At 40.4% G+C, this 25,199-nt stretch overlaps 1 protein-coding gene across 5 annotated transcripts in view; it reads right to left on the bottom strand.

Annotated features, from left to right (window-relative positions):
* Positions 1-24,385, bottom strand: part of SAMSN1 (SAM domain, SH3 domain and nuclear localization signals 1) — a 108,224-nt gene extending 83,839 nt beyond the window's left edge. Inside the window, exons 1-7 of one of the 5 annotated variants that reach the window (XM_074858046.1) lie at positions 24,221-24,385; positions 23,219-23,298; positions 18,342-18,459; positions 17,190-17,352; positions 16,408-16,508; positions 14,756-14,892; positions 158-295 (exon numbers count right to left, since the gene is read on the bottom strand). In XM_074858046.1, the coding sequence (XP_074714147.1) occupies positions 158-295; positions 14,756-14,779 (162 nt within the window). In that variant the 5' untranslated portion in view covers positions 14,780-14,892; positions 16,408-16,508; positions 17,190-17,352; ... (1 more) ...; positions 23,219-23,298; positions 24,221-24,385. Of the gene's footprint in view, positions 1-157; positions 296-14,755; positions 16,155-16,407; positions 17,353-18,341; positions 18,460-23,218; positions 23,299-24,152 lie in introns of those variants that run through there. The other 4 variants (XM_074858055.1, XM_074858042.1, XM_074858059.1 and 1 more) reach the window with 4 other exon arrangements.
* Positions 24,386-25,199: the final 814 nt, after the last annotated feature.

Below are 25,199 nucleotides of genomic sequence, written 5' to 3' on the forward strand. Positions count from 1 at the left end.
ATCAGGTCATTGGCTACAGAGATGAGATTTGAACAGTGGCTCTAAAGAGCCTAAATAGTTCAAACAGGCAGTTAAGCCAGCTGAACACACAGCTGGCACACAGAGTAATATTTTTTTGCAAAACACATTGCATACTTTGCAATTAAATTTTACTTACCAGAGACATAGATCTATCAGGTGGTTCACAGTTTACATGCATGTTCTCTGGAGTGCTAGCCCAGCTGTCAATAGTAGTTGTATCCTTGGGTTCTTGATGTTCTGGGACAGGCTCATACAAGCTGTCCATTGAGCCCTCCTAAAATACATTTAAACAGATTTTCAAAGATGAACACTTGTAAACACATTAAAATAACAGTAATTAAAAAAGCAAGCAGTGATTTACAAACTAGAGATTTTCCTCCCATCTTTTGAAATCCTTTATTTACTTCTTTCTCTAAAAAGACATATAGAAATTGATTATAGTAAGTACCCAAATGCTGGACTTAACACTATCATGGCTTAGATTCCACAGATTGACAGGAGTAAAGCTGGGGGTACAGCAAAAATTAACATTATCTGCTCAGAAGGAGTAAAATTAGGTGTAGATCTCCACCTGGCTACTACATGAAAATTCCTGTGAAAACTATGAAAACTATAACCCATGAAAATTTCTACATAAACTGTAAAAATATTTTATAGTTAGTACTTCTTCTTTATGGGAAAAAAATCTAATCATCTGATGCAGAAAGGTAACCCTATTCCTTAGAAATAAAAGGAAAAAATGCTGCCAACTCCCAGAATTTGAGAGTCATGATTTAGGCCCCCAAAATAATGAGAATGGCTAGAATTAAAAATAAATTCCATTTGCCCTCTTCAAATTTTTGAACTCTATGTTATAACGCACATGTAAAGCTTCTTTTGCTCCAACCACCAAGAATAAAAACGTTTTAACAGAAACTAAAATTTATCCTACAACTCCAAGAGCCAAGATTACATATACACACCACCATTCCATAATTCAAGAGCTAAATGAAAGCAGATGGCAAAACTAAAGAGACTCTAACTAATGAACCTAGATTTTAGATGTTGCCACTTTGATCTGCACTGAATATTTTCCCAATGAATTTTGATTACTGATTTTTAACTGCATTAATTAAAGAATTAATCAAATTTATAGCAGTGTGACTTACAGCAGAGCAACACCATTGAAATTAACATGGTATATTATTATTTAAAAGCATTTGTTCCTCTAGTACAGAAGATAAACACAGATGTATATTTGAAGTTATATTGTTAATATGTAAAACTTTACAGGCAATATTATTGACCGGTGAAACAGCAGTTCAAAGACATGACTAATTTTTGCAACCACAATGTTTATCTATGGATCTTTATTTGCTTCAGTCTATTGGAGTCTTTATAAGCCAAGATAAATGTTGTGGGAGAAATATTGCAAGTTGAACTTCTTGAAAATACTCAAGTTGTATACTGGAGTTTATTCTATGAACTAATGAGTCAATGCTTTGTGGGAAAGTGGCACATGGCTTATGAAGCACACTACACATGGCTTGTGCTCCTAACAGCCAGCTGAGCCTGGGTTTTGACAGCAACTGCATTCATTCATAAGAACAGTATTTTTTCTTACTGTAACTATGTTGCCATGTAGCAATGATGGTTCAGGCTCCCAGTCTGAAGTTGTGGACTGAGCATTTCTAGACAAAAATGATGAGTTTAAAACCTTGTTACACACTTCCAGGATTCTGCAACATAAAATGTAATCATATACTTCTTCCTCAATAGGGAATACAGGACTTTGGTGAAGGGAGTATTTAATTAAGAGATGAAAGCATAAAAGAGAGCTCATGTGAAAGAAAGAGTATGAGAGACGGAAAAAGAGAGGGAAAAGAGAGGGTGAGGAAGATGAAAGGAGATAGGGGAGAGGAAGACAGTAAGAAAAGAGGTCAAAAGAAGGCAAAAAGAGAGAAAGAAAATTATGTAAAGGGGACAAAGGAGGAAAAGGGCAAGGATAAGAGAGGGAAAAGAAATGGGAGAGAGAAGAGGGGAGAGAGAGTGGGCGAGAAGGAGAAGAGCATAAGTAGAAGCATGTGAGAATGGGTGCTCAAGAAAGGAAAGGAGGGAGAGCGTGTAAAAGACCTCAAACAAGCAAGAGAAAGCTCGTGTGAGAAAGATGGAGCACAAAGCTGTGAGAAAGGGCAGGTGTGTAAGAAAAAGCAAGTATGTGGAAAAAAAAGCAAATGCATGTCAAAGAGTGAGGGCATGAGGAGTAGGAAGTGCATGAAAAATAATTACGGCATGAGAAAGGATGCATGCAAGAAGTGAAGCACATGAGAAAGCACAAGTGCGCATGAGAAAGAACACAAGAAGTGAGTGCACAAGGAAGAGCAAGCACACAAAAGAGAGAGCAGGTGAAGAACAGAAAGAAAGAGATGAGACAGGAAGAGACAGGGGATGTGTGAGAGTAAGTAAGAGAGAGTGAATGCAGGTGAGAGAGAGCAAGAGAGAGAGCATGAGCAAGAGATATCAAACGAGGAAGAGAAAGCTCACTTGAGGAACAGTGAGCATAAGGACACAGGAAAGTGTGTGAGTGCATGAGGAAACATGTGAGTGTGTGAGATGGAGAGTAAGTGCATGGACAATATCAAATGCATGTGAGGAAGAGCCAGGAAATGAGAAAGAGTGAAGGCACAAGAAAGCAGGAGGGCACCAATAAGAGCAAGGGCAAGGAAAGGAGCAAGGGTGTGAGAAAGAGAGGGCACTCAAGAAAGGGAATGCACAGAAAGAGTGTGAGCATGGACAAGAAAGTGAGCAAGAGAGCAAAAGCATGAGAAAGAGTGAGTGCATGCACTCATGAGTGTGGGAGTAAGACCACACAAGAAAGAGGGAAATAGTGCCTAAGAAGGAGAATGTGTGGAAAGATGTGAGAAAGAGATGGCAAGAGGAAGAAACTGAGCGTGAGGGTGTGGGAAAGGGCAAGTGCACGGTTGCAGGAAAGTCCAGAAGGTCACAAGAAAGGGTGCAAGGTTGTGAGAAAGAAAGTGAAGGTGCAACAAAGAGACCGGGAAAGAGAAAGAGAGTGAGGGTGTGAGAAAAGGAGTGGGCGTGAGAAAGAGCATACCAATATCCAGAAAGAGCAAGTGTGCAAGGGAAAGTCAGCATGAATGAGAAGATAGTGTGAGCATGACAGAGAGGGATAGAGAGAGAGGGTGAGAGAGAAGGAGCAAGAAAACAAGAAAGATCAAAAGCTAAATAAAGCAAGAAAGAGTGAAAAAGAAAGAGGGACGGCATGATCAAAAGAGAGAAAGAGCATGTGATGAAGAGTGCTAAAGGACAGGGGAGAGAAAGAGTGCATGAGAAAGAAAGCCCACGTGAGAAACACTGAGTGTGAGGGCATGGAAAGGGGTGGACACAGGAAAGGGAGGCACAAGGGTAGGATAAAGCACATAAGCATGTGAGAATGTGATTGCATGAGAAGCAGCAAGCATGTGCAAGTGACAATGAGGATGTTAGAAACTGAGGGAGAGCACAAAAGAAGCAAAGCCACAAGAAAGCAGGAGCACTCCAGAAAGGGAATGCACAAGAAATAGAGTGAGACAGCACAAGAGGGCATGGGGTGGGGGCAGAGAGGTGGAGTGAGAAAGCAAGCACGAGGGTGTGAAAAAGATCAAGTACAAGGTTGTGAGAAAGGGTGTGAGGGCACAAGAAAGTGAGGGTGTGAGAAAAATCAAGGGCATGAGAAAAGGAGAGGACATGAGAGTATGCCTGCATGCAAGAAAAAGTGAACATGTGAGAAAGTCCATGAGAGAGAGAGAGAATGAGAAAGGAAATGCGAGTGAAAGAGAGCGTGACCACACATGAGAGGGTAGGCTCATAAAAAAGAGAACGCTCATGTGAGAAAGAGCAAGCATGAGGGCACACAAAAGGGTGAGTGCAAGAAAGGGTGGGATTGAGGGAAACAGCATGACAGCACAAGAAAGCAAGCACACAGGGAAGAGCAAGAACACAAGAAAGGCGAGAGCATGAGAAAGGGCAAGTGCTTGAGAAAGGAAGTGCGCAAAAAAGTGCAAGCATGTGTGAGCAAGGGTGCAAGAAAGTGCACATGTGAGAGAAAAACAAGAGAGTGCAGGAAAGAGGGAGGAAGAAAGAGAATGTGAGAGAGAGTGTTGTGAAAAGATGGCATGCAAAAGAAAAAGCAGGCACAAGGAAGCAAGCATGAGGACATGAGAAAAACAGAGTGCGAGGGTGCAAGAAGGGGTGTGAGGTCACAAGAAAGAGCACAATGGAGTTAGAAAGGAAACACTGGCACAAGAAAGGATATGCTGGCCTGAGAAAAGGAGCAGGCACAACAGGGAAAGTGTAGTTGGGAAAGAGAGTGCCCATGAGAGAAAAATAGGGGAAATAGAGAGTGGAAGAGCAAGAGAGAGGGAGAAGAAGAATGAGGAAGAGGAAGAGGGAGAGTGGGAGAGATCATAAGACAGTTTAGAAAGGGGGAGAGATCATGTGAATAGTGCAGAGACAGTGTGTGTGAGAAATGGCACATGAAAGAGAGATTGTGCAAGAAAACTTGTGCAAGAAAGTGTGCATTCAGGCTTGAGAAATGGTGAGAGTGAGGTTGTGAGAAAGGGCATGAGAAAATGGGGGAATGGTGCAAGAGAGGGTGCAAAGCCTCAAGACAGAAAGGGTGACTATGGGAGTGAGCATGAGAAAGAGCAGGACAGTTTGTGAGAGAGAGTATGCATGTGAGAAATGGCAAGTGTGTACAAGGTAGAAAAGGAACGCTTGTGAGAAAGACAGCTCTCAAGAAAGAGGGAGAAAGCGCAAGAAAGTGAGCATGAGGTCATAAGAATGAGTGACTGTGAATTCTTAAGAAAGAGAGCAAAGGCATGAGAAAGGGCATGAGGGTGCAACAAAGAGAGTGAGGTCATAAAAAGAGGAGCAAATGGTGAAAGAGCAGGATATGCAAGAAAGAGCAGGCAAAAGCAGAGGTGGGTGTGAGGGCACAGGGAAGAGAGCTAACATGAGAAAGAGCAAGTGTGCAAGAAAGTTTGAGTGTGTGAGAGAGATGACAAGAAAGAGATTGTGTCTGAAAGAGAGCAAGAATGAAAAGAATGAGGGGTAAGAGGGAGAGATGGGGCTAGAGTGGGTCGTGGGGAGACAAAGCTCAAAAAGAGATTGAGAGAGGGACTGCACCAGAAACCAAGAGAGAGAGCATGGCAGGACAGAGAGCACGCATGAGAAAATGAGTGTGAGAGCATGAGAAAGAACAAGGACAAAGCAGAGAGAAAGGCTGTGAGGAAACAAGAAAGGTGTTAAGGTCATGGCAATGGGGGTTGTCAGAAAGGGAGTAAGGACACGAGAAAGAGAACAAGTTGTGAGCATGCATGTGAGAGAAAGAGAGCTAGATAGAGCAGAGGCAGACACAGAGAGAGAGGTGAGTATCTCCCAAGTGTGTATGTGAGAAATAGAGTGGCCACAAGAAATAATATGATCACTTGCAAGAAAAAGCAAGGGTGCACAAAGAAGAAAGTTAAAGAGAGGGAGGGAGAGATAGTTGGAGAGAGCAAGAGAGCATGCAAGAAGGGGGGAGAGGGAGCAAGAAACAGGGAGAGCATGGGAAATAGATGGCACAAGAGAGAAAGTGCATGTGAGAAAGCTAGTGTGAGTGGGTAACAAAGAACAAGCATGAGTTTGCAAGAAAGGGCACAGTAGCTTGTATCAGAAATAATGTGGCCAGCAGGACTAGGGAAGTGATCATCTCCCTGTACTCGGCACTGATGAGGCCGCACCTCAAACACTGTGTTCAGTTCTGGGCCCCTCACTACAGGAAAGACATTGAGATGCTGGAGAACGTCCAAAGAAGAGCAACAAAGCTGGTGAAAGGTCTACAGAACAAGTCTTTTGAGGAGCAGCTGAAAGTCTGGGGTTGTTTATCCTGGAGAAGAGGAGGCTCAGGGGAGACCTAATCGCTCTCTACAACTACCTGAAAGGAGGTTGTAGCAAGGTGGGTGTCAGTCTCTTTTCCCAAGTAACAAGCAGTAGGACAAGAGGAAATAGCCTTGAGTTGCACCAGGGGAAGTTTAGATTGGATATTAGGAAAAAATTCTTCACTGAAAGGGTTATCAAACATTGGAACAGGCTTCCCAGGGAAGTGGTTGAGTCACCACCCCTGGAGGTATTTAAAAGACTGTGTAGATATGATACTTAGGGACATGGTTTAGTGGTGGAGTTGGCAGTGTTTGGTTTATGGTCGGACTCGATGATATTAGAGGTCTTTTCCAACATAAATGATTCTATGATTCTATAAAATACTGCAGAGTCAAGAGAAAGGGCATGAGGGCATGAGAACAAACTCATATGAGAAGTGATCATGCACAAGAGAGTGCACAATGGAAAGAGGGAGAAGGAGAGAGATGACACAGTAGGAGAGAGAGAAAACAGGAGGGAGAAATGGAGAGAGAGCGCAATAGACTGAGCGTGAGGGTGGGGGAAAAGGCAGACACAAGAGAAAGTGGGGGCAAGGGTGCAATGTGTGTGAATATGTGAGAAAATGCAAGTGAGAAAAAAGAGTAACCACATGAGAAAGTGAGAGCTTGAGAAAGTGAGAGTGCTTGACAAAGGGAGTGCACAAGAAAGCATGAGTATATAGAATAAAGGCAGCACAGGAGAAAGAGAGTTAGGGTGTGAGCAAGCAAGAAAAGGAAGGAGGGAGAGAGCAAGAAACAGAGAGAGTGAGAGCAGCATGAGAGAGGTGGAAAGTGAAAGAGAGGCACAGTGCAAGAAATAACGTGTGCCTGAGAAAGCAAGCATGAGGTTGTGAGGAAGACTGAATGTGAGGTTGAAAGAAAGGATTGTGAGGTTGTTAGGGTGTGAGGTTGTGAGAAATTACATGAGGTTGCAAGAAAAGGCACAGTGTTGTGAGAAAGGGCATGAAGCTGCAGGAAAAGGTGTCAAAATATGAGAAAAGGATCAGGCACAAGAGGGTGAGCATGAGAGAGAAAGGGAGAGAGAGAAGGGAAGAGAGAGATAAAGAGTGAGTGAGGAAGCAAGTGCTCAAGAAAGGAGGAGAGAGAGCATATGAATAAAGAGAGTGTGGTGGAAAGAGATTGTATGAGGAGAGAGGTGGCATGAGTAATTGCAAGCAAGGGCACGAGAAAGCACAAGAGCAGGGTCACAAGAAAGGGCACAAGGTTGCAAGAAATGGGGTGGGGTCATGAGAAAGGGCATAAGGAAGGGAGTAAGGGTGCAAGAAAGGGAGGGGATGCAAGAAAGAGTGATAAAGAGCAAACGTGAGAGTGATTGAATGTGAGAATGAGAGACAGTGTGAGAGAGCAAGAGTAAGAAAAAGAAAGAGATAGAGAAAGAGTGAAGAGGGGGAGAGAGAGCTTTCAAGAAAAAAAGTGCTCAAGAAGGGGACAGAGTGTGTGGGAAAAGAGATGACACAAAAGAAGTGAGAGAGCATAAGAAAAAGCTCATGCAAGAATCCAAGCATGGGTACGTGAGAAAGAGCACAAGGTCACAAGAAAGGACAAGATGTTGTGATGACAGCAAGGGCATGAGACATGGAGCAGGTGCACCAGCATGTGAGAAAAAGTGAGCATGTTCATGCAAGAAAGGATGTTTGAAAGAGGGATAGAAGGAGGGAACAGAGGAGGAGAGAGAGAAGAGGAGAGGGCAGAAGGGGAAGAGAGAGAAAAGGAGAGAAATGGAAAGAGATCATGTGAATAAGTGTGCAGGAAAGAAAGACATGGCAGGAGAAAAAGAAAGCATGTGCAGTAAAGTGAGGGTGTAATAAAGACTGAGAACAAAATCACAAGAAAGGGTGCCAAGTAACAAGAAAGAGGAGTGAGAAAACTCATACAGACATGAGATCAGTGAAAGAAGGGGACTGAGAAAGAGAGATTGGTCATGAGAAGGAGCAGTGGGCATTAGAAAGATTGTGATCGTGTGCAAGAAAGAGCAAGTATGGGAGAAAGAGCAAGTTCATGTGAAAGAGAATGAGAATGAGAATGAGAATGAGAATGAGAATGAGAATGAGAAAGAGGGCAAGAGAGAAAGAGTGGGCATGCAAGGGAGAGAGATAAAGCTCATTGAGAAAGAATGTGTGAAGGTGCGAGAAACATTGGGCAGGAGAAAGGGAGTGGGCACATGAAGGCATGAGCATGTGCAAGAGAGCAAGTGTGTGCAACAAAGCATGTGAGAAAGAACTAAAGTATGAGCAAGGCAGAGTGTATGTGAGAAAGGGAGAGAAAGAAAGAGAGATAGAGAGTGCAAGAGAGAGACTGAGAAGGGTCAAGAGAAATAGCATGTGAGAAAGAGTGCGAGAGAAAGAAAGCACCAACAAAAGGAGAGCATGAGAATGAGAGAGCTTGAGCAATAGAAAGAGCAAGCACAAGGGAACAAGAAAGGGTGGGCTCAAGAAAGGGCAAAGGTCTGGGAAAGAGTGAGGGAACAAAAATGAGCAAGTGTGCATGAGAGACTAGGCTCGAGTAAGCACAGGCACAAGAAACAGTGAGCACATGAGCAAGAGAGAGTGGGTGCAACAGATGACCATCCAGAAAATGAGTGCAGGAAAGAAAACCTGCACAAGAAAGCACAAAAGAGGAGAAAGAGAGCACCCAAGAAAGAGAAAGTGCACCTTCAGTTTACAAAAGAGTTTTCTTTGCTGACTGGTTTTATACCTTGTTGGAATATATTTCCCTTGTAGGTGGGAAATATTGAAAGAAATAATTATTTCAGGGCAACCTGAAGTATTTAACTAAAATTGAAATTTTCTTGCTTTCTTTTTTAAATTTTTTTAAAGTTAGGTCTACTTCTATACCAAAAAACACGATGTCAGTAAAGTCTTCCATTTCATATGTCAAGTCTTTTAGTAGTCCTGAGCACACTAAACATCACAGAGCAATATGAGAGATAACAGAAGAATACATTAACTTAATTCTGGAGTAGTTAGTACATCTCCTTTCTCCTACATGGGATGAGAAAGCCTTTTGAAGCCCTTTGCATCAGGAGTTTTATGGGAGAAAAAATCCAATTCAGATCTAGAAGAAAATAATTGTCTGTAGCTCTTTTCTTTGCACGATATTATCATGGCATGGAGAGACTAGATCGATCATAAGGCAGAAAGAGGAACATTTAGTAATGCAGTCAGGCCATTCTCCAGATCAGTGTTTAAATGTGAACTCCTGTGTATGGTGGGATGATAACAATCTAGCTAAAATGATAAGGAGTATATGAAGGTGATTACATGGGAAGCACTACAAAGCTCAGGCACTAAGATCTCTTATAGTCACACTACACTTTAGAGGATGGTCTTTCCACATGTGCTGGGTTTGTGTGGAGGGGTTTTTGGTAGCGGGGGAAGGAGCTACAGTGGTGGCCCCTGTGAGAAGCTTCTTGAAAGCTGCCCCAACTTCAAGTTGGACATACCTCTGGCCAAGGCCGCACCAATTAGTGATGGTGGCCACGCCTCTGTGGTAATGTATTTAAGGAGGGGAATCTGGGAGGGGATTGGGACTTGTGAGGAGGAGTTACAAGAAGGACACCTATGCGAACACTGAGGTCAGTGGAAGAAAGGAGGAGGAAGGGGAGAGGTGCACTGGAGCAGAGAGCCCCCCTGTATCCCATGGTGAGATGGCAGGGCTGCCCCCCTGCCATCCATGGAGGTCACTGGTGGAGCAGAGTTTCGCCTGTGGCCTGTGAAGTACCCCACACTGGAAGTGGCAGCTGCGCCCGAAGAAGGGTGGTTCTCTATGGGAAGAAGAAGCCCCCGCTGTCATAGTTCAGCACTGGGAGGGCTGCAACACATGGGGGTGACCCACACCGGAGCATCTTGGAAAGAGCTGCAGCCCATGGGGAGGACTCACAATGGAGAAAGTTTGTGGAGGACTGTCTCCCGTGAGAGGGAAACCATGTGGAGCAGGGGGAAGAATGCAGAAGAGTGCTTCCCTCTCCACTTCGAGGAAGAAGTGGTGGACTGTCTGCACCCCCCATCCCCTACCCCTGCACTGCTGGGAAAGCAGGTAGAGATACTGGGAACAAAACTGAGCCCAGGAAGAAGGGAGGAGTAGGGGAATGTGATTTTAAGATGTGGTAACGCTTCTCACTGTCCTACTCTGTCTGTTAATTGTTGGTTTTGTTAGTGCTTGAATTAAAGTGATGTTCTTTTTCCTTCCCCTAATGAGTCTGTCTTTTGCCCATAACTGTAATGGGTGAGTCACCCTGCCTTATCCTCATCTCGATTCCTGAGTCTTTTTTCTTCATTTTCTCCTTCCCAGCACTGGGGGTGAAGGGGTGAATAAGTGACTGCATGGTGCTCAGTTTCCCTCTGGGCTCAAACCATGACACCACATTCAGGTAATCGTTCTTTGTTAAAACACATATTTTTGAGTTAAATCCATTTCTAAGTAACATCATGTCCCAATAGTCATAGCAGCATTAGCATCTTTCTATTTACTCTATGGTTTCTTTAACATATGGAGGCTCCATCTAATAATTTATCTATTACACCACTTTTATTAATACTTATTTTCTCTGCATCTTGCACCATAGAAACATTAGTTTTTAGTGCCAAGTGCTGCTTCATTTCATAACATTAGATGTAATATATTTTACATTGTGCTGTCAGTACATCTTTAAACCAACTATCAAGATAACATACACAACTAGTTCAATGCTACTGCAAATCATTAAGATGATTAGACTTTCACTTGGTACTTAACTTTAAGTTTTACTAGCAAAAGTGGTGGTTAGCAAGCTATGATATGGAAAAGAAATAGAAAAATGCAAGGGATCTTATTTGGTTTAAACCCTAAGATCAGTGCTCAACTTGAATAACTGATCTGAGCAATCCTGCGATTAGGAGTGTTGTATCCTTTCTCTACTGCCTTTCTTACATAGGTTTCTGATATACAAGATGTTGGCACCTCTCAAGTATCCAAAATTCTTCCCTGTCTTCATTAGTTCCATTACTAATGCCACCATCACTGCCAAAGAAGGTAGGATTTAGGCTTTAAGTATCGCCTTGTGTAAGGAAGTCTTTCATGTCCCTCACATCCACTTTCTTATGGAGACTGCACTGAAGTTTGGTTTTTCTTTGAAACAGAAATACATCTGGTTGCATCTCTCTTAGTAAATGAAATGACGGACAAGAATGAACCAGGGTGCTGCAATGTGATCATCTGCACTGGTGCTCCCTGCCCAAACAGTCCCTGGCCCACACTTGTCTTTTGTTAACTAACACACATCCAAATGACTCCTTGGCACAGTGGTTAAAACATCATCAAAACTACACTTAACAGGCAGGTTGCATGCAGCTGCCTTGTTTTGGAGAGTTTGCTAGAACAGACACAGATGCTTGTGTGCCAAGGAAGCTCAACACCTGGACATGTTCCTGGGGGTGTGTACTTCATGAAATGGAGCCTCTGTAGAGAAATATCTGAAAAGCCTGTTATTTGGGCTAAGGGTACAATTGTGTTCAAAGATGACCCCTTCTAAGGAAACACTTATGCTGCTTCCAGGAGTAAATGCCACCAAACTAGTAAAAGTATACCCTGTCAGAAAAGACAATAACTCAGGACAGGATTAACTGGTAGTGTTCCAGGTGAATTGGTACTAATCCCAGTGCGTATATTCTTGATATTGGAGAATTGATTCAGGAAAATAATGTAAGAAATGTATTCTACCTTAACTAAAGGATTGACGATTCAATAATATCTTTTATTTCTCAGATTTTTAGGATGCTGCCATTTATTAGGCAGGGTATTGAAATAGATGGTTTGGAGACATAATTTCTTGCAAATCATACAGAAGCAGTGCCTGATTTGGGCACCTCTCTGTATATTGTCCATAATACAAATCGTATTGTTCTGATTTAATTGTCTGACATGTAAAGGACCATAAAATGGAAAAGGCACTGCAAATTCAGGGTCTAAGACTGACCTTTTAAAAGGTCTACAAAAGAAGGGACATTTATCCTTTTGATCATTTTGCAAATGGAGAAGGGACACAAGGTTTTGAAGGCAAACCTAATTTGCCTGCAAATCCCTTGAGACCATGGCAGTGAGTCTGATGCAAAATTAATCTCAGTTGAGAAACCAAATAATTCTGAAGTCAATTCAGGATGCAAATGTACTGCTGGGGAAACACCCCATACTGGAACACTCATATTAGGAGATCAAAGGGCTCCCAGGTGGCAACAGATTGAAGTAATTTCTGTCTGCTTCCCTGGGAAGGGCAGAGTTCAGTCCAGGCTCCAAAGCCTTTACAACCATCTTGTGAATCTTGAGTGTCTTCAACCTCCATGTCACCATTTGCTAGACTGGCCCATAACACTGTGTTTCTTATGTAAATATATGTATCAGTTTTATGTATGAAAGTAAACCCACAGAGGATCAACTCTGACAGCATAAACTGATGTCCCTTTAACTACTGTAGTGTTCCACCACTTTGGATAAGCCAGAAGTCTGGTTCTACTCTGTTTTTAAACAGAATATTCTTGTCATTCCCTCCGGCTGTATCTTACTTCATCCACTATACTCCATAGGGTAGAAAACTATTGTCTGAGCTATAAAGCAATGTATTTTAAAAATATATACATATAGTTCACACACATGTACACACAGGCACACATTCATTGCAGACTGAAATCTTGTCAGTCAGTCTACAGGAGGAAAATACTTCCATCAAACAGCTCTTTTTGTTCTGTCTGCCGATAGTCTAAACTTCTTTTCCATGGTTTCAGGTTTAGCAGTTACTCCGGATGTTCACTTGATGTAAATCAGCAGTGATTTCTAGTCATCAGTGGCTATTTGCCTCTACTAAGGAACTGGCTCCTCTGATGTCTTTAAAAGTTGTCTTTAAAGCCCAATGTTTTGTTGCTGTGCATTATTTCTGACTTGACTCTCTCAAAGAGAAAAACACCCTTATATTGATACTTCACCTTGTTGCCAGCCTTTTCACAGTCACAGGCCAACAAAGTAGCTAGTGTACATATTTGGATACTAGCTCGTTTCCAAGCTAGACAATCTGGTTACAGAAAGCAACTGCACTGTGTCACATGCATAGGGAGGACTGCACAGGGCTCCGAGTTTTATGAAATATATTAGTGACCTATGAATTATCTTTAGATCTTTATAACTTGTGAGGTGTTTTGCTAGATGCTTGAAAGATTACCAAAGCAGACAGAATGGCTCCCATGGAAAGCTTGTAAAGAACAGAGGTTATCTTCTTAGCAGCAATCTTTAACCAGAACTAATTATTTCATTACAGAAACTATCATGGCACTAGCTTTCACTTGTCTAAACCATCCATTTTCACTTCAGTCATTATCTCTCTCACAGAAACTCCAGCTGCTGCATACCCGGTTTAACAGAGAAAGTGCAACTTGACCTACTCTCACACACACAACCTACCTCACATTTTGTCTAAATGCTGATTTCTCAACTGATACAAAGCTCTACGCTTTTTTAAAAAGTTAACCAGATAGAAAGTAAGAAGCTGCCCCAATGGAATAATAAAATATTGATAGAACAGTTCTGTCCCAAAGAACTTCAGAAATTAGTATTTTCAAGCTGTTACAGAATGTACCACAAAGCCATTGTTAACTTTGAACAAATACACAGGTATTCACATTAAACTATGATCAAAAGTGTCATTGAATTCCCAGGGAATTATTTTTTATGAGTGACTCTTGTCACAGAATCCTAAAATACCACTGCATTTTACTTTAAGTACTCCAAAACAACTTTTAATTGTTATGATCTGGAGAACACCAGTACTCTGCACTAAGATAGCATTAGCAATCAGGAACAACAGTTTACAAAAAGCAGCTCCCCTATTTGAATTCCTGTCAGTGCAGTTTGAATATTGATTTTTATTGTTCTTTCTAAACATATGGGGAAGATACACTAAACATCTGGACAAAAGATGAAAAATGGGCAAACAGATCTACTGTGCTGTGTAAATGCAGCAAATATACTCATTTAATTACCATTACTAATACTGAGCATTAGTATTGGCAGATGGTTAAGCTTTGAAAGCAGAAATGGTTTCCATGGATTTCCTATCCTTATTTACCTGTTCATTCGGACCATTGCCCTGGGGAAAGGAAAGAGGAAAAAACAAACAAAAAGAAAATAAAAAATATATATATATAAAAAACAACAACAAAAAAACCAACAACAACAAAACAAAAACAAAAACAAAAACAAACCTGAAGAGGGTCTTAAATCAACTCCTCTGACTGTGAGTAAATATTGCCATATGACTGGATTAGCCTTCATGACTATGTCTTCATGCTTGGCTATTAGAAAACTAATGCTTGAAAAGTTCTAGGAGTTCTCCCAAACTACTTAAGAAGGAAAACAGATACTATTATCTCAAAAAAAAAAATAGTTTAAAGCAACTTATAGCATACATATATTTAGTAGTTTTAACATGCATATGAGGCATTTCACTGTGTTGGGGTCAAATGCCTCATGTTTAAATCTGCATCTTTTTGTAATAGTTACAGATAGTAACAGATAGTACATTTGTTATATGCTTTTTGCTTAATCTTAGTTTTACTGAATCATATTTTGCTATGTATAGCTTCTCATACACAAATTCTCTTTTGTGGATGCTAGAGAGACTCGCTGTTGTTACACAACCCTTGCACAGTTTATGATATAACACCTTGATTTTCTTCCATCCAAACACACCCACCAGTTCAGTTTATCAACTCAGCAACCCACTAAATGAAAACATGTGTGTGTACACTTACCAGAGAAAAACAGAAAAGATTCATGTTGGTATTGAGATCCACTCCAGCACCCCAAAATTCTGCTCCACAAACTCCCGCTGCACAGTGTAGCTCCTCCTTGCTCTCCCAGCTGTTTGTACATTTCTCTCTGGAGATTACTGCAAGATAAAATCCCTGCAATAATCCACTGGATTCAGAGCCCATTATCAAATGAGACAGGCTTCCCCAGGCCAGTACAAACTGTTTTCTGAATTAAAGAACAATGTTTACCACAAAACAAAATTATTTGTTTATGAATGATTATGATAGACTTGGAAAATGCTCTCTTGCAGGCTGTTGTTTCCATTTATTTTATCATCTAATAGAAATAGAAATCTTTCTGCCTAAAACCACTGTAACATACAGCTAACTCCAAGACAAATCTTCTCAGTTCACTCAGATTATCAAAAGACACACAGAAATTGTTCAGAAATGCTGATTTCCTATACAGATTAATTAATTTACAAAATTAAGTAACTATTGTTGACTACATTTTGAATGGAAGGAACCTTGGAAAATAAATTTGTGGGCCACAATTAAATTATTAAAAAAACCCAAACAAAAACCAAATGAAACCCTCACACTCTGGGTCTGTACACTAATGAATAATTACCAAACTGGTGTCTGACATGTTGACTGCTTGATGATGCAGATTTTGCTATTAGAAAACCTGGCAAATCTGGAAATTAAAAAATTGGGATTCCAGCGTTATAATAAGAGGTATTATAGTGCATAGAGACAGGCAGATGAGGGATAAGCAATTGTAAAGGAAAACAGTAGCCTATGTCACTAACTGGTATAAATCAGCAAAATTCCATCACCCATAGTGGAGTAGAACTGTATGAGGAAGAAATAATGTCAAAAGCACTGTGAGTCTTGAACTGTTTCTGATTATGAAATACTTGAAATTAGACTGGGTTTGGAATAATATTGCCTCCCAACCCACAATTAATTTTCCATAGCTCTTATGTGAATGCTATGATACTTGGTTACATGAACAAGCAGCAGCTGGTACCAAAGACATAAGATGAAATTCACCACAAATGGAGATGTAGTGTCATTTTGTGACCAAGATCTTGATTTCCTTTCTTTGGCCCCAGAGCTTCATATTTGTTAAGCAACTCTTTCATTGCTCATACTTCTGACTATTTCAGTTTATTCTAGTAAATTTGCAGTTTGATCCTGCACCCCAGTGAATTTGAAATGTCCATATTTTGGCAGCATAAATACATTTTACCATAACTTAGTTTCTACCCTAGACAAAAACCCAAACAAGGCTCACACAAAAGCATGCTGACAAACACCAGAGGACAGATAAGATTTGATTTTAAAAGGAAAAGATCTTTAGCTTGCACTTTTCCTATTTACTGTGAAGTATATAAAATTATTTTTTGAAGAGTTTTCCCAGACCCCCTTTTCAGTTATAATTTTAGGTTGGTTTCATATTAGAAAAGTAGGGTTGGGTATGAAGAGTGTCATGAAAAATGTTACTGTTTAGAAGCCAATTAACAAGAGACTTCTCATTTACTCCTCTTACAAACTTGAGGAACACTAACAGATTTTGTCAATTACCACCTAGTGACACTTTCCTAATGTGATTATACAAAAATAGACATCTGAGAGGCCTAGCTTACCACAGATGGGCTTGCATTTGCTTTGTGGCTCACTTGCTAGTTTCCTCCTGAGGGAGCAAGTTCTTATCCTTCCTGTGCCTCAGGTTCTCCAGCTGGAAAAACTGAAATAATAGCACAAACTTCATGTGCAAAGTACTATGAAAGTAATGATCAAATGCACCCTGTCCCAGCTATGGAAAACTACTTTTTTTTTTTTTTTTAAAATGTTTATTTACAGTAACAGCTATCTGAAAACTCCAGAAAGACCGAAGAGCTAGTAAAATGACAAGATAAAATAAAGAACCAGCACCTAAGTAACTCAGGGAGATATGTTTTCCATTCAGACTGATTTTGGGTTGTGGCTTTTGAGGGGGTTAGCTAAGAGTAGCTAAGAAAGCACAGATCTTCTACTGAGCTATTCAGTTTTCATTTTGCTTATATTTGTAGACATGCAGAAAAAATAATAACTTAAGAAGAAAAACAAATTAAAAGATAAAAAGCAGCCTGTATCTACAGTTACAGACATATGCATATATAGCAAACAACTGTGTAGGAAAGCAAAAATGCAGAGCTGTACAAGACAACCTTTTGTAAAGAGAGATAAATGCCCATCTGGAAACTTTCTAGGGCATTGGGCCAACTCTTGTTTCAGTTGTTCTTTCTTCACCATTTGGACAGGTGCAATCCATTACATCGGGCTTGAAATCTCATGAGTTAGGCACTATTCCATTGAAGTAAAATGTGAAAACCGGAGGCAGGCTTTTCGCAAATACAGAGCTGGAGATTGAAACAGGGAGTCATACCAGTTTAGACTCTATAGACGTGCCTCCTGATTGCATGCCCCAGGTGGCTTGTTTGACTTCCTTCATTCTCCAAAAGGCAGTCCTCCAACATTCAATTGCTCTCATTTCATATCCTGGTGCATTCATCCTTTTGTTTCCAGCTGTATCAGCTCTCTTCATGTATCTATACCGAAGGTATTATGGTGACAGTACTGAGTGAAAGTTGTTCAAGTCAGGTTTAAAATATTCAGTTCAAATATCCAGCTTGAGAAACAGAGAAATTTAACCCATTCTGATTTCCATTCTGCTGGTCTAATAGCTTTACAAGAAATAGCCTTCAGTGAATACTTCAAGTGGGATCCCAAAGCACTGCTGCAGATATTCTGGATGACAGCCCCTAAAACCCTAAGACTAAAGACTGAAAATTTGTTATTACATGTTTTTGAGTATTTACAGTGTTAAGACTCCTCTAATGAAAAGGAAACATTTTAGACCTCTGGTAATTCACTGATATAGCCATCTGTAAGGGTCAAGTTTGTTGATAGGCCTAAACTATAGATGACATTACCCATCAGGTTCCAACTTATAATTGGTTGATCAGGATGAATAATATAAATAAAATACTCAGCGAGAGTTCTTAATGCCGCTTGATATCACAGCTGTCTGTGTAAACAATTTGAGCTTTGAAAATAATTTAAAAACCAGTAACCAAGTAGAACAAGTTTGAAGGTAACGTCAGTGTTGTGACATCTATGTACATTTTATCTGGTATAAATAGAGCAATTTGCAGCATCAGTAGCATACCAGAACAGCAAACCCACACTATAACAAGGGTACAGCAATCAGTTTTACCGAACAGGAAACACTTGAACCTTCACTTCCTAGCTCTAATCTTACACTACTGTTAGCATTTAATTATTTTTCTTCACTGCTACATGGTTTCTACATGCTTGGACTCTACATCCTTGCAAGTAGTTCAAACACAAAAAATAAAAAAATGCCCACAAATCAAGGCTTTCATATATTGAGGTTTATATTCCTGCAGAATGAATAGACTTCATAGCTGAGATCTCTAGTCATCCTTGGCCTTTTCAGGAGGCTGTATTTCAGCTCTGTATTCACAGTAAGTGGCAACCCATAATCTAGCCTGGCATAAATGATTCAGGTACTCACAATTCAGCCTTGGCTCCAGGCTCCCAGTCCTATGATAACCATTCTACTGGTGCAGCTTCATCTGTCACTGGGAGAAGTCACCAGCAGAGTTGTGCAATTCACAGATTTCTTTGGTTTGCTGGACAAAGGAAAAATAATTAGTAGTTGCTAACCTGGACACATTTCAGTAAATCTGGAACTAATATTTACCCCTATTGTCTTCTCCCTTCTTTTCTTCCTCCCATAGCATATCTATCCTTAATGAAAATGTACATCTACTCCTCTGATCATCATATATTTCTCATCTGAGCATCTTCATACAAATTTAAAACTAAGAGCAACAATGCTACTGTCTGATACAGTGTGAGTGTTAAATATATAACTAATCATATGCTAAGTGGTCACATTTCTCTATTCACTCCACATAAAAGGCTAAATTATTGCTTTATCATGCATTGCTACTATGGTCCACAAGCTGCCCTGGTAGAAAATGGGAGATTCAGCAATTAAGTCAGCTAGACGCTTTCTCTTGGCTTTCCCATTTCTTTGGAAAGAGAATGTGTGTCTACTTTCATCAAGTGCCTGCTCAATACACCACATATTCTCTAAAATGTGAAGGCAACCATGTAGGTGGCACACTGGATAAAACCCCTGCCTCATTTCACCTCCTTCTGTTCACTTACAATAGGCAGATGACAAAGCAGTTCTGTGCAGAATGCTTTCCTTGTTGACCCACAACCCATGACAGAGTGCTCTATGAGAAGCCACTATTTGAACCTAGGAAACTGCTATTATAAAACAAGTTTAACATTTTCTATCATGAACATCCCCTGAAGATACTCGAAATGGTAGAAAGCTCTGTTTCAGACCACAAACACAATAGTGTCTCTAAGACAGAGCTACTAACATTTGATATTCCTGAATCAAATGTTCCAGTGACTGGCTCTAAATTACATCTACTTAACAGTTTGGAAAGGACCCATGAAGTACTAACTAAAAATCTGATTCTTTAAACGTTATTGATTTTTTTTTTCTTTTAGAATCTCCTTCAATTTAGAGACAGCTTCTTCATTTCCTCCTCTTACATTCAGCAGCTAATTAAAAGTTGGTAAGGAAAAAGCTTCACAACCCCCTCACCCCTGCCAAATTGCAGTGTTCCATTCCTCCTTTGAAAAGACAGTTTTACAGATGCAATGATCAATTCAACACAGCAGCTTTTACATCTTTGCAACAAGGATTTGTAACAGAGTTTAGCTCAGTTAAAGATTATTTTCAGCTCACTCAGCATAAATAGCCATAACATTTACTTCAGCTCAGAAAATCAAGCAAATGAAGACACAAAGAGCCAATATTCTATCACTCAAAAGCAAACAGGCAAGTAAAATGCTTTCACAGTTTCGGAATCCCAGGGAAGGTCTGTGCCTATTAAAGTCACTGGCAAAATTCCCATCAAATTCAGTGCAATCAGAATTTCATGCACCTTCTCCTGTTAACTGACCACATTTAATCATAACATCACAAAAGCACATGGCATTTCCCATACAATTCATTGTAACATACAGCCATTCCTTGAAGCTAAGATTCCTTCTAGGATAAATAATCACATTGTTCTTTCCCTTGTCCCAGATTTACATTTTTTTTCAGAGCAGTTATATTTTAATCAAAGGAAAACCTGCATCTCTGTTCTAAAGAGGAAATGTGTATTTCCTAAATGGGAGGGTGAAATCCTCTGCTCTATAGTTTTACTGAAACTCTATGAATCTGGCCCACACATTTTTTATTGCTATCTAGCACTATACTGCAATTTAGAGTGAAAACTGCTAACTTCTATCGTCAGGCCAATTTATGTATTATCAGACAAAACTGATGTCTACAGTGAATTATGGGTATAGGAGTCATTATCTTCCAGGAGCACCTTGAAAACGAGATGTCTAATCTCAATAATGTAAGTTTCCTGTTTAAATAAATCCCCTGTGCTTAGTAATTCTATGCATTTATAGAAAAGATGTCACCCCCCCACACCTCCTTAGACTTTAAAAAACATTTTAAAGCCTCGAGGGGATTTGAATCCTCACTAAACAGAATTGATTTCTGTACTTACTACTTAGTATTCTTAATCACACAGTTCATGCATTTTTGTTATGTAATGGATTGGGAAATTCAAAGAACCAGCCTGTTTTGCAAACATTTAGCTTCCCATCTCCCCACTTCCCTTTTACTTTGATGGCTTTTTTTTAATATCAAGATGACAGTCTTACTAAGCACACCCTGCTTGAAGCAGCTCCAAACAATCAGTGCTGCCCTCTAAGCCTGTAGCCACCCAGGCCTTGTGTGAGCATTTAAGAACAGAACTTTGAAAGGCCAGCAGAGGTTTTCCAATCCACTCCGCAAGAAAGATTGCCTCTCCACTTTTTCCTATGAGAATTCAGGTTAAGGACTTTAGTCATCTATTTCTTCCTTGAAAGCCTGATCCAAAGCTAACTGAAGCCAAAAGAAATCCGTCTATCGATCTGAGAACTTCTGGCAACTTAATTCAGGGTTCCTCTACCAATTTATACGCTAAGTTGGATACAGACTGAGGACAGTCTTTCTAACCTAACTTGCACCCGCTGCCTGTGACCACAGGCACCCACTCCTGTTTTCCTGCACAGCTTACCTCCAGGAGATACCCGCAGATGGCTGCTGACAGCACCAAGATCCAAGCAAAAGAGAAAGAGCCAGCTGGCTCACACAGCCCCCTACACCTAGATGAGTAGCCTCTGAGCAGAATGTACTATTTTGCTGATACCACCATCTTTTCTGCAGTTTTCTGGACTGGAGCTGGTTCCCAGCCAGCCAGTTGCATCTATCTATATTTGTAGACACAACCTTAGATTAAAAATATTCTTCTGTCCTTTGTGAGTCTACACTGAGAATCTTGAGTCCTGTCTCTGCTCTCACTCTCATACAGATCAGGAGTAATTCACTGGAAGACAGTGAAGCCACAGTAGCACCTAGAATACAAAAACTAAAGTCTAACAATTTCATTGGTAAGCTCCTGGCATATGTTTTGATTTTCTTATCACGTCTGTGCAAGTCTCACCTTTTTGGGCATCAAAATTAGGGACTCGGAAATTCCCCATTCAGTTTTCAAATATCTTGTGAATCCTTAGCTGATTTAGATATGTACCTGCTGCCCATAGCTTGTTCTTTTACAAATCATTCCAAATTCTACTGTACAAGCACCACATTTTGACCGGTAATTCTAAGTTAGACTCAGTAGCTTTTTAAAACCGTCTTCATGATAAAAAAAGCAATTCTTTTATCCCACCAGAGAAGACCAGCAATCCATATCAGCTATACATTAAAGGCTATACAGTTGCTGTTGTGGCAAATAAGGCTTTTCTCTAACACTCTGCAAGTTAGGTTTCAATCTGTACTTAGTAAAATACAGTGATAAAGCCTAAAGTTCTAGATCAGTTCTGAAGTGTGAGTATCAACGCATCCAGGAAGTACAGAATTTGCTTAAAAGAGAATGGTCTAAACATCTTAGGACTGCAAATATAGCCATGAGCTAGAATCCGCCACATAAAATAGTTCATGTTGCAACAAGAAATACATGCTTCTACACAGCGCACTTCTTCCCACCTTACTGTTTTATATAGCTTAACAGCTCCACATTGTTTGGACAGACCCTTTATATTCTTGGAAGTTACTCTGGATAGCCCCTTAGTTGGTAGGTATTAACAAAGCTTATATTTTCCATCTGAGTTACTCCAGCTCATCCAGTGTCACCAAACAGTTACACCCATGTAGCTAATTTTTGCGACAGTGCTATTTTTTAGAGGCAAGGATACATCAACTGACGCAGTAGCAATTTGAGCTGTTTACATCCCTGTGCATGTGATTGCAGAGCCTCCAGCTTGGAGTGTCCTCGTTTTTGACTATCCATGACCCTGCTATACTGTCTTACTGCCTCTCCATGTGTTATAGCACTTTCCTTCACTTCTACAAACACACCATGCCACGTGAGAGACAAACTGTATTTGCCTCTTCAGGGGCCCTTAAAAAAAAGTAGCAGTCCTCATGCCCTATTGCAACTCATGCTGTTCTGTACCTGCAAAATATGCCCTGTCTGTACCCACTATTACTGGCTTTTATTAAGGTAATCCAATATGCAGAAGAGGCTGACGTTAAGGGGAAGAAGTCTGTACACTGCTGGCAGGACATGTTGCAGGAACACATAGCATATCAGTGTCTTCTAAAATATTTAGGGAAAACAAAATTTAAATTTGATTATCACATGCCAGTAAAAAACTGCATCAGCTACACACTATCTGCACCAGTCACATTAAACCCAGGCTTATACAGTGGGAACTGTAGATGCCATCTGCAGCCCTAGAATAACCTTGGCAGCATACCAGCAAATATTCATTTCTGTGGAGAACAGCCTTGCTTGCTGTAGCTGAGTCCTCATGGTACCTCAGACTGCCAAATTGTCTCAGAGTTAGTAACTGGATATTATCACTCATTTAAATCCATCCTAGTTAAACAAGATGCTTGGAGTTGGCAGTTCCTGAAACTTTATTAAAGGTTGAGTAGGTAACCTTTCTCACGACCACCCCCACCCCGATTTAGCAGAACATGATTACTCAGGCAACTGATTACATGATTATTCAGGCAATTTACCAAAAGCCTAGGATGAATAACTTGAAAACTGGAACATACATGAAAAAAACAGTAGAGGAAAAAAAACACCACTATTGAGGAAATTTCAGTGTTGTTTTGCTCTACATAGAACAGAGTCTTTCAACAGGAGAATTAGTATGATCCTAATGGATCATACCATAGATGGATCGAGAGGGTAGACAGCAGGGAAACTGCACTGCAGTATTTCTGTATTTGCATAGAACTTTTACCTAGATGGCCTATCTTCTTTTAACTTATGAGAAAAAGGAACAATCAGGACAGTTCTTGAAGAGGACTGGCATCCAGAGATCTGTAAAAAGGGTACAGACAACAGATACAGTTCAAAGACTTGTACATCAAAGAGTGACCCAGCCCCATGTGACTCCCCCTGCTCTTATTTCACTCAAATTCTTCAAAGTAGGATTCAATGGAATAGGTTACATTTTTATCCTGGATAACCATGGAACAGCCAAGATTTACTCTAACTCTATTGAATCCAGATGTGGTTCAACAACCTGTTACCCTAATAACACACAAAAGAAAACACTGAGGTATGCAAACAGTAATGTCCATGAATAAGTTCCAAATGTCCATCAGGATTAGCTTAGTGAATCACACATATATTGGTTTAGTGCTACAAACTGCTAGAAGCAGTTTTACCCAGAATAATGTGTAAGTAGGACTTCAAAGATGGCTCTGCTAGACATACCTTCCCACCTTCATTGTAGGCACTCACATGGTACCATTATTATCAAATCTAAAACTTAACAATCTTTAGCACAGTTATCCTTTCAATATCCCTATGACAGGGAATGTGGTACTATTCCCATATTATCATACAGTTGAGCTTACTGTCTGTGTCACTAAAAAGCATAATCATATACATGTCATCTAGCAGTCACTGATGATGGGATGTCTGAATCCAAACCACTGATTTTCAAATCTGTAGTTTAAGTTGCTTCCTCACTCTTAAGGTGCTTAAAGATACTTAGAAATATAAAGTCTGCCTGTGAAGAAATTCAGATACTGTAAAATTCTTGTCAATATTGAGCAGCTAGACAGCTACCCTACATTTAAGTCAAATCGGGATCTATAATTTATTCATTCATGTTCCTATGTTACCTCTGTGATTAATCTGGTTGCTTTCCTCAAGAGCAAACTTACCCAAAGAAGCTTTGTGGAGAGTGAGAGTAAAGGAGTGGATACGACTCACCCCTCCTGCTGCCTCTTACCTGGCAGCCCACCAATTGCAGCCCAGAAATCGCAGCATCCTTTCTCACTATGGGGATTAGAGTTCAAACTGTCTTCTTGGTTCCTGTTCTCCTCTTCTATGTGATTTCTCGAACCACCAGGTGAGAGACTTTCTGCTTCTCCAGAACCTTGAATTAGCTGTTCTACTTTATACAGACTAATTATATACCAGCTGAGGTAAGGAGCCGGGTGTGTGTGCGTGGGCATATGGTTGCACATGACTCTGGCATGGTTGGTAGAGCAGTCACTTGACAGGGGATATGATTGGCTTACCCAGTCCCAGCTCAAATAAACATTAATTATTAATTTAGTTCACTGGAGCAGAAATTAAAAGTGTTGGCCGTAGGTACTTAGGCAAGAAGTCTGTAGAAGACAGAAATCTGAACCACACACCAGAGTTGTATATTTGTGTCCTGAGCACCCAGCCAAGATACTTGCTTGTCCTCAGACTGAAACTGGAAATAGTTTAGTTCTCTGGTTAGTTTGTTAAATGTGCAGTATAAGTAGTACAATTGCCAGTCTCTAATTTTCTTTATTAACTCTAATGTGTGACCTCTGGAGGGACAAAGGATGGTGTGCATCTTCTTAGTCTGTCAGCTCCCTCTGCTCACTGCTTACCTCCTTCCTCTAATCTCTGGGAATTTACAGGCAAGAAACTGTCAGGGTGAGGAAGGAGCCATTTTATAAGTGCAGTGGGAAAGCCAAATGCAGTGAGCTGATTACTAGTAGTTTGCTGCTGTGTGTGGCATTAACCACAGGGAAGTCAGACCATTTTGTCAACAGCACCTTGCTGTAAAAATCCAGTCAGATTGAGTGAATACAGGGAATCTTATTTAAAATAAAATGATGATACTATGTGAAAATTGAATAGCAGAAGATAAACATGTATGCATATGTCCTAGCCCAGAACTGGAAACTCTTACTGCTACTATGAGTGCTGTTAGCCACAGTCATAGCTTT

The sequence above is a fragment of the Strix uralensis genome, chromosome 2, assembly GCF_047716275.1.
Source record: "Strix uralensis isolate ZFMK-TIS-50842 chromosome 2, bStrUra1, whole genome shotgun sequence".
Taxonomy (NCBI): Eukaryota; Metazoa; Chordata; class Aves; order Strigiformes; family Strigidae; genus Strix; species Strix uralensis.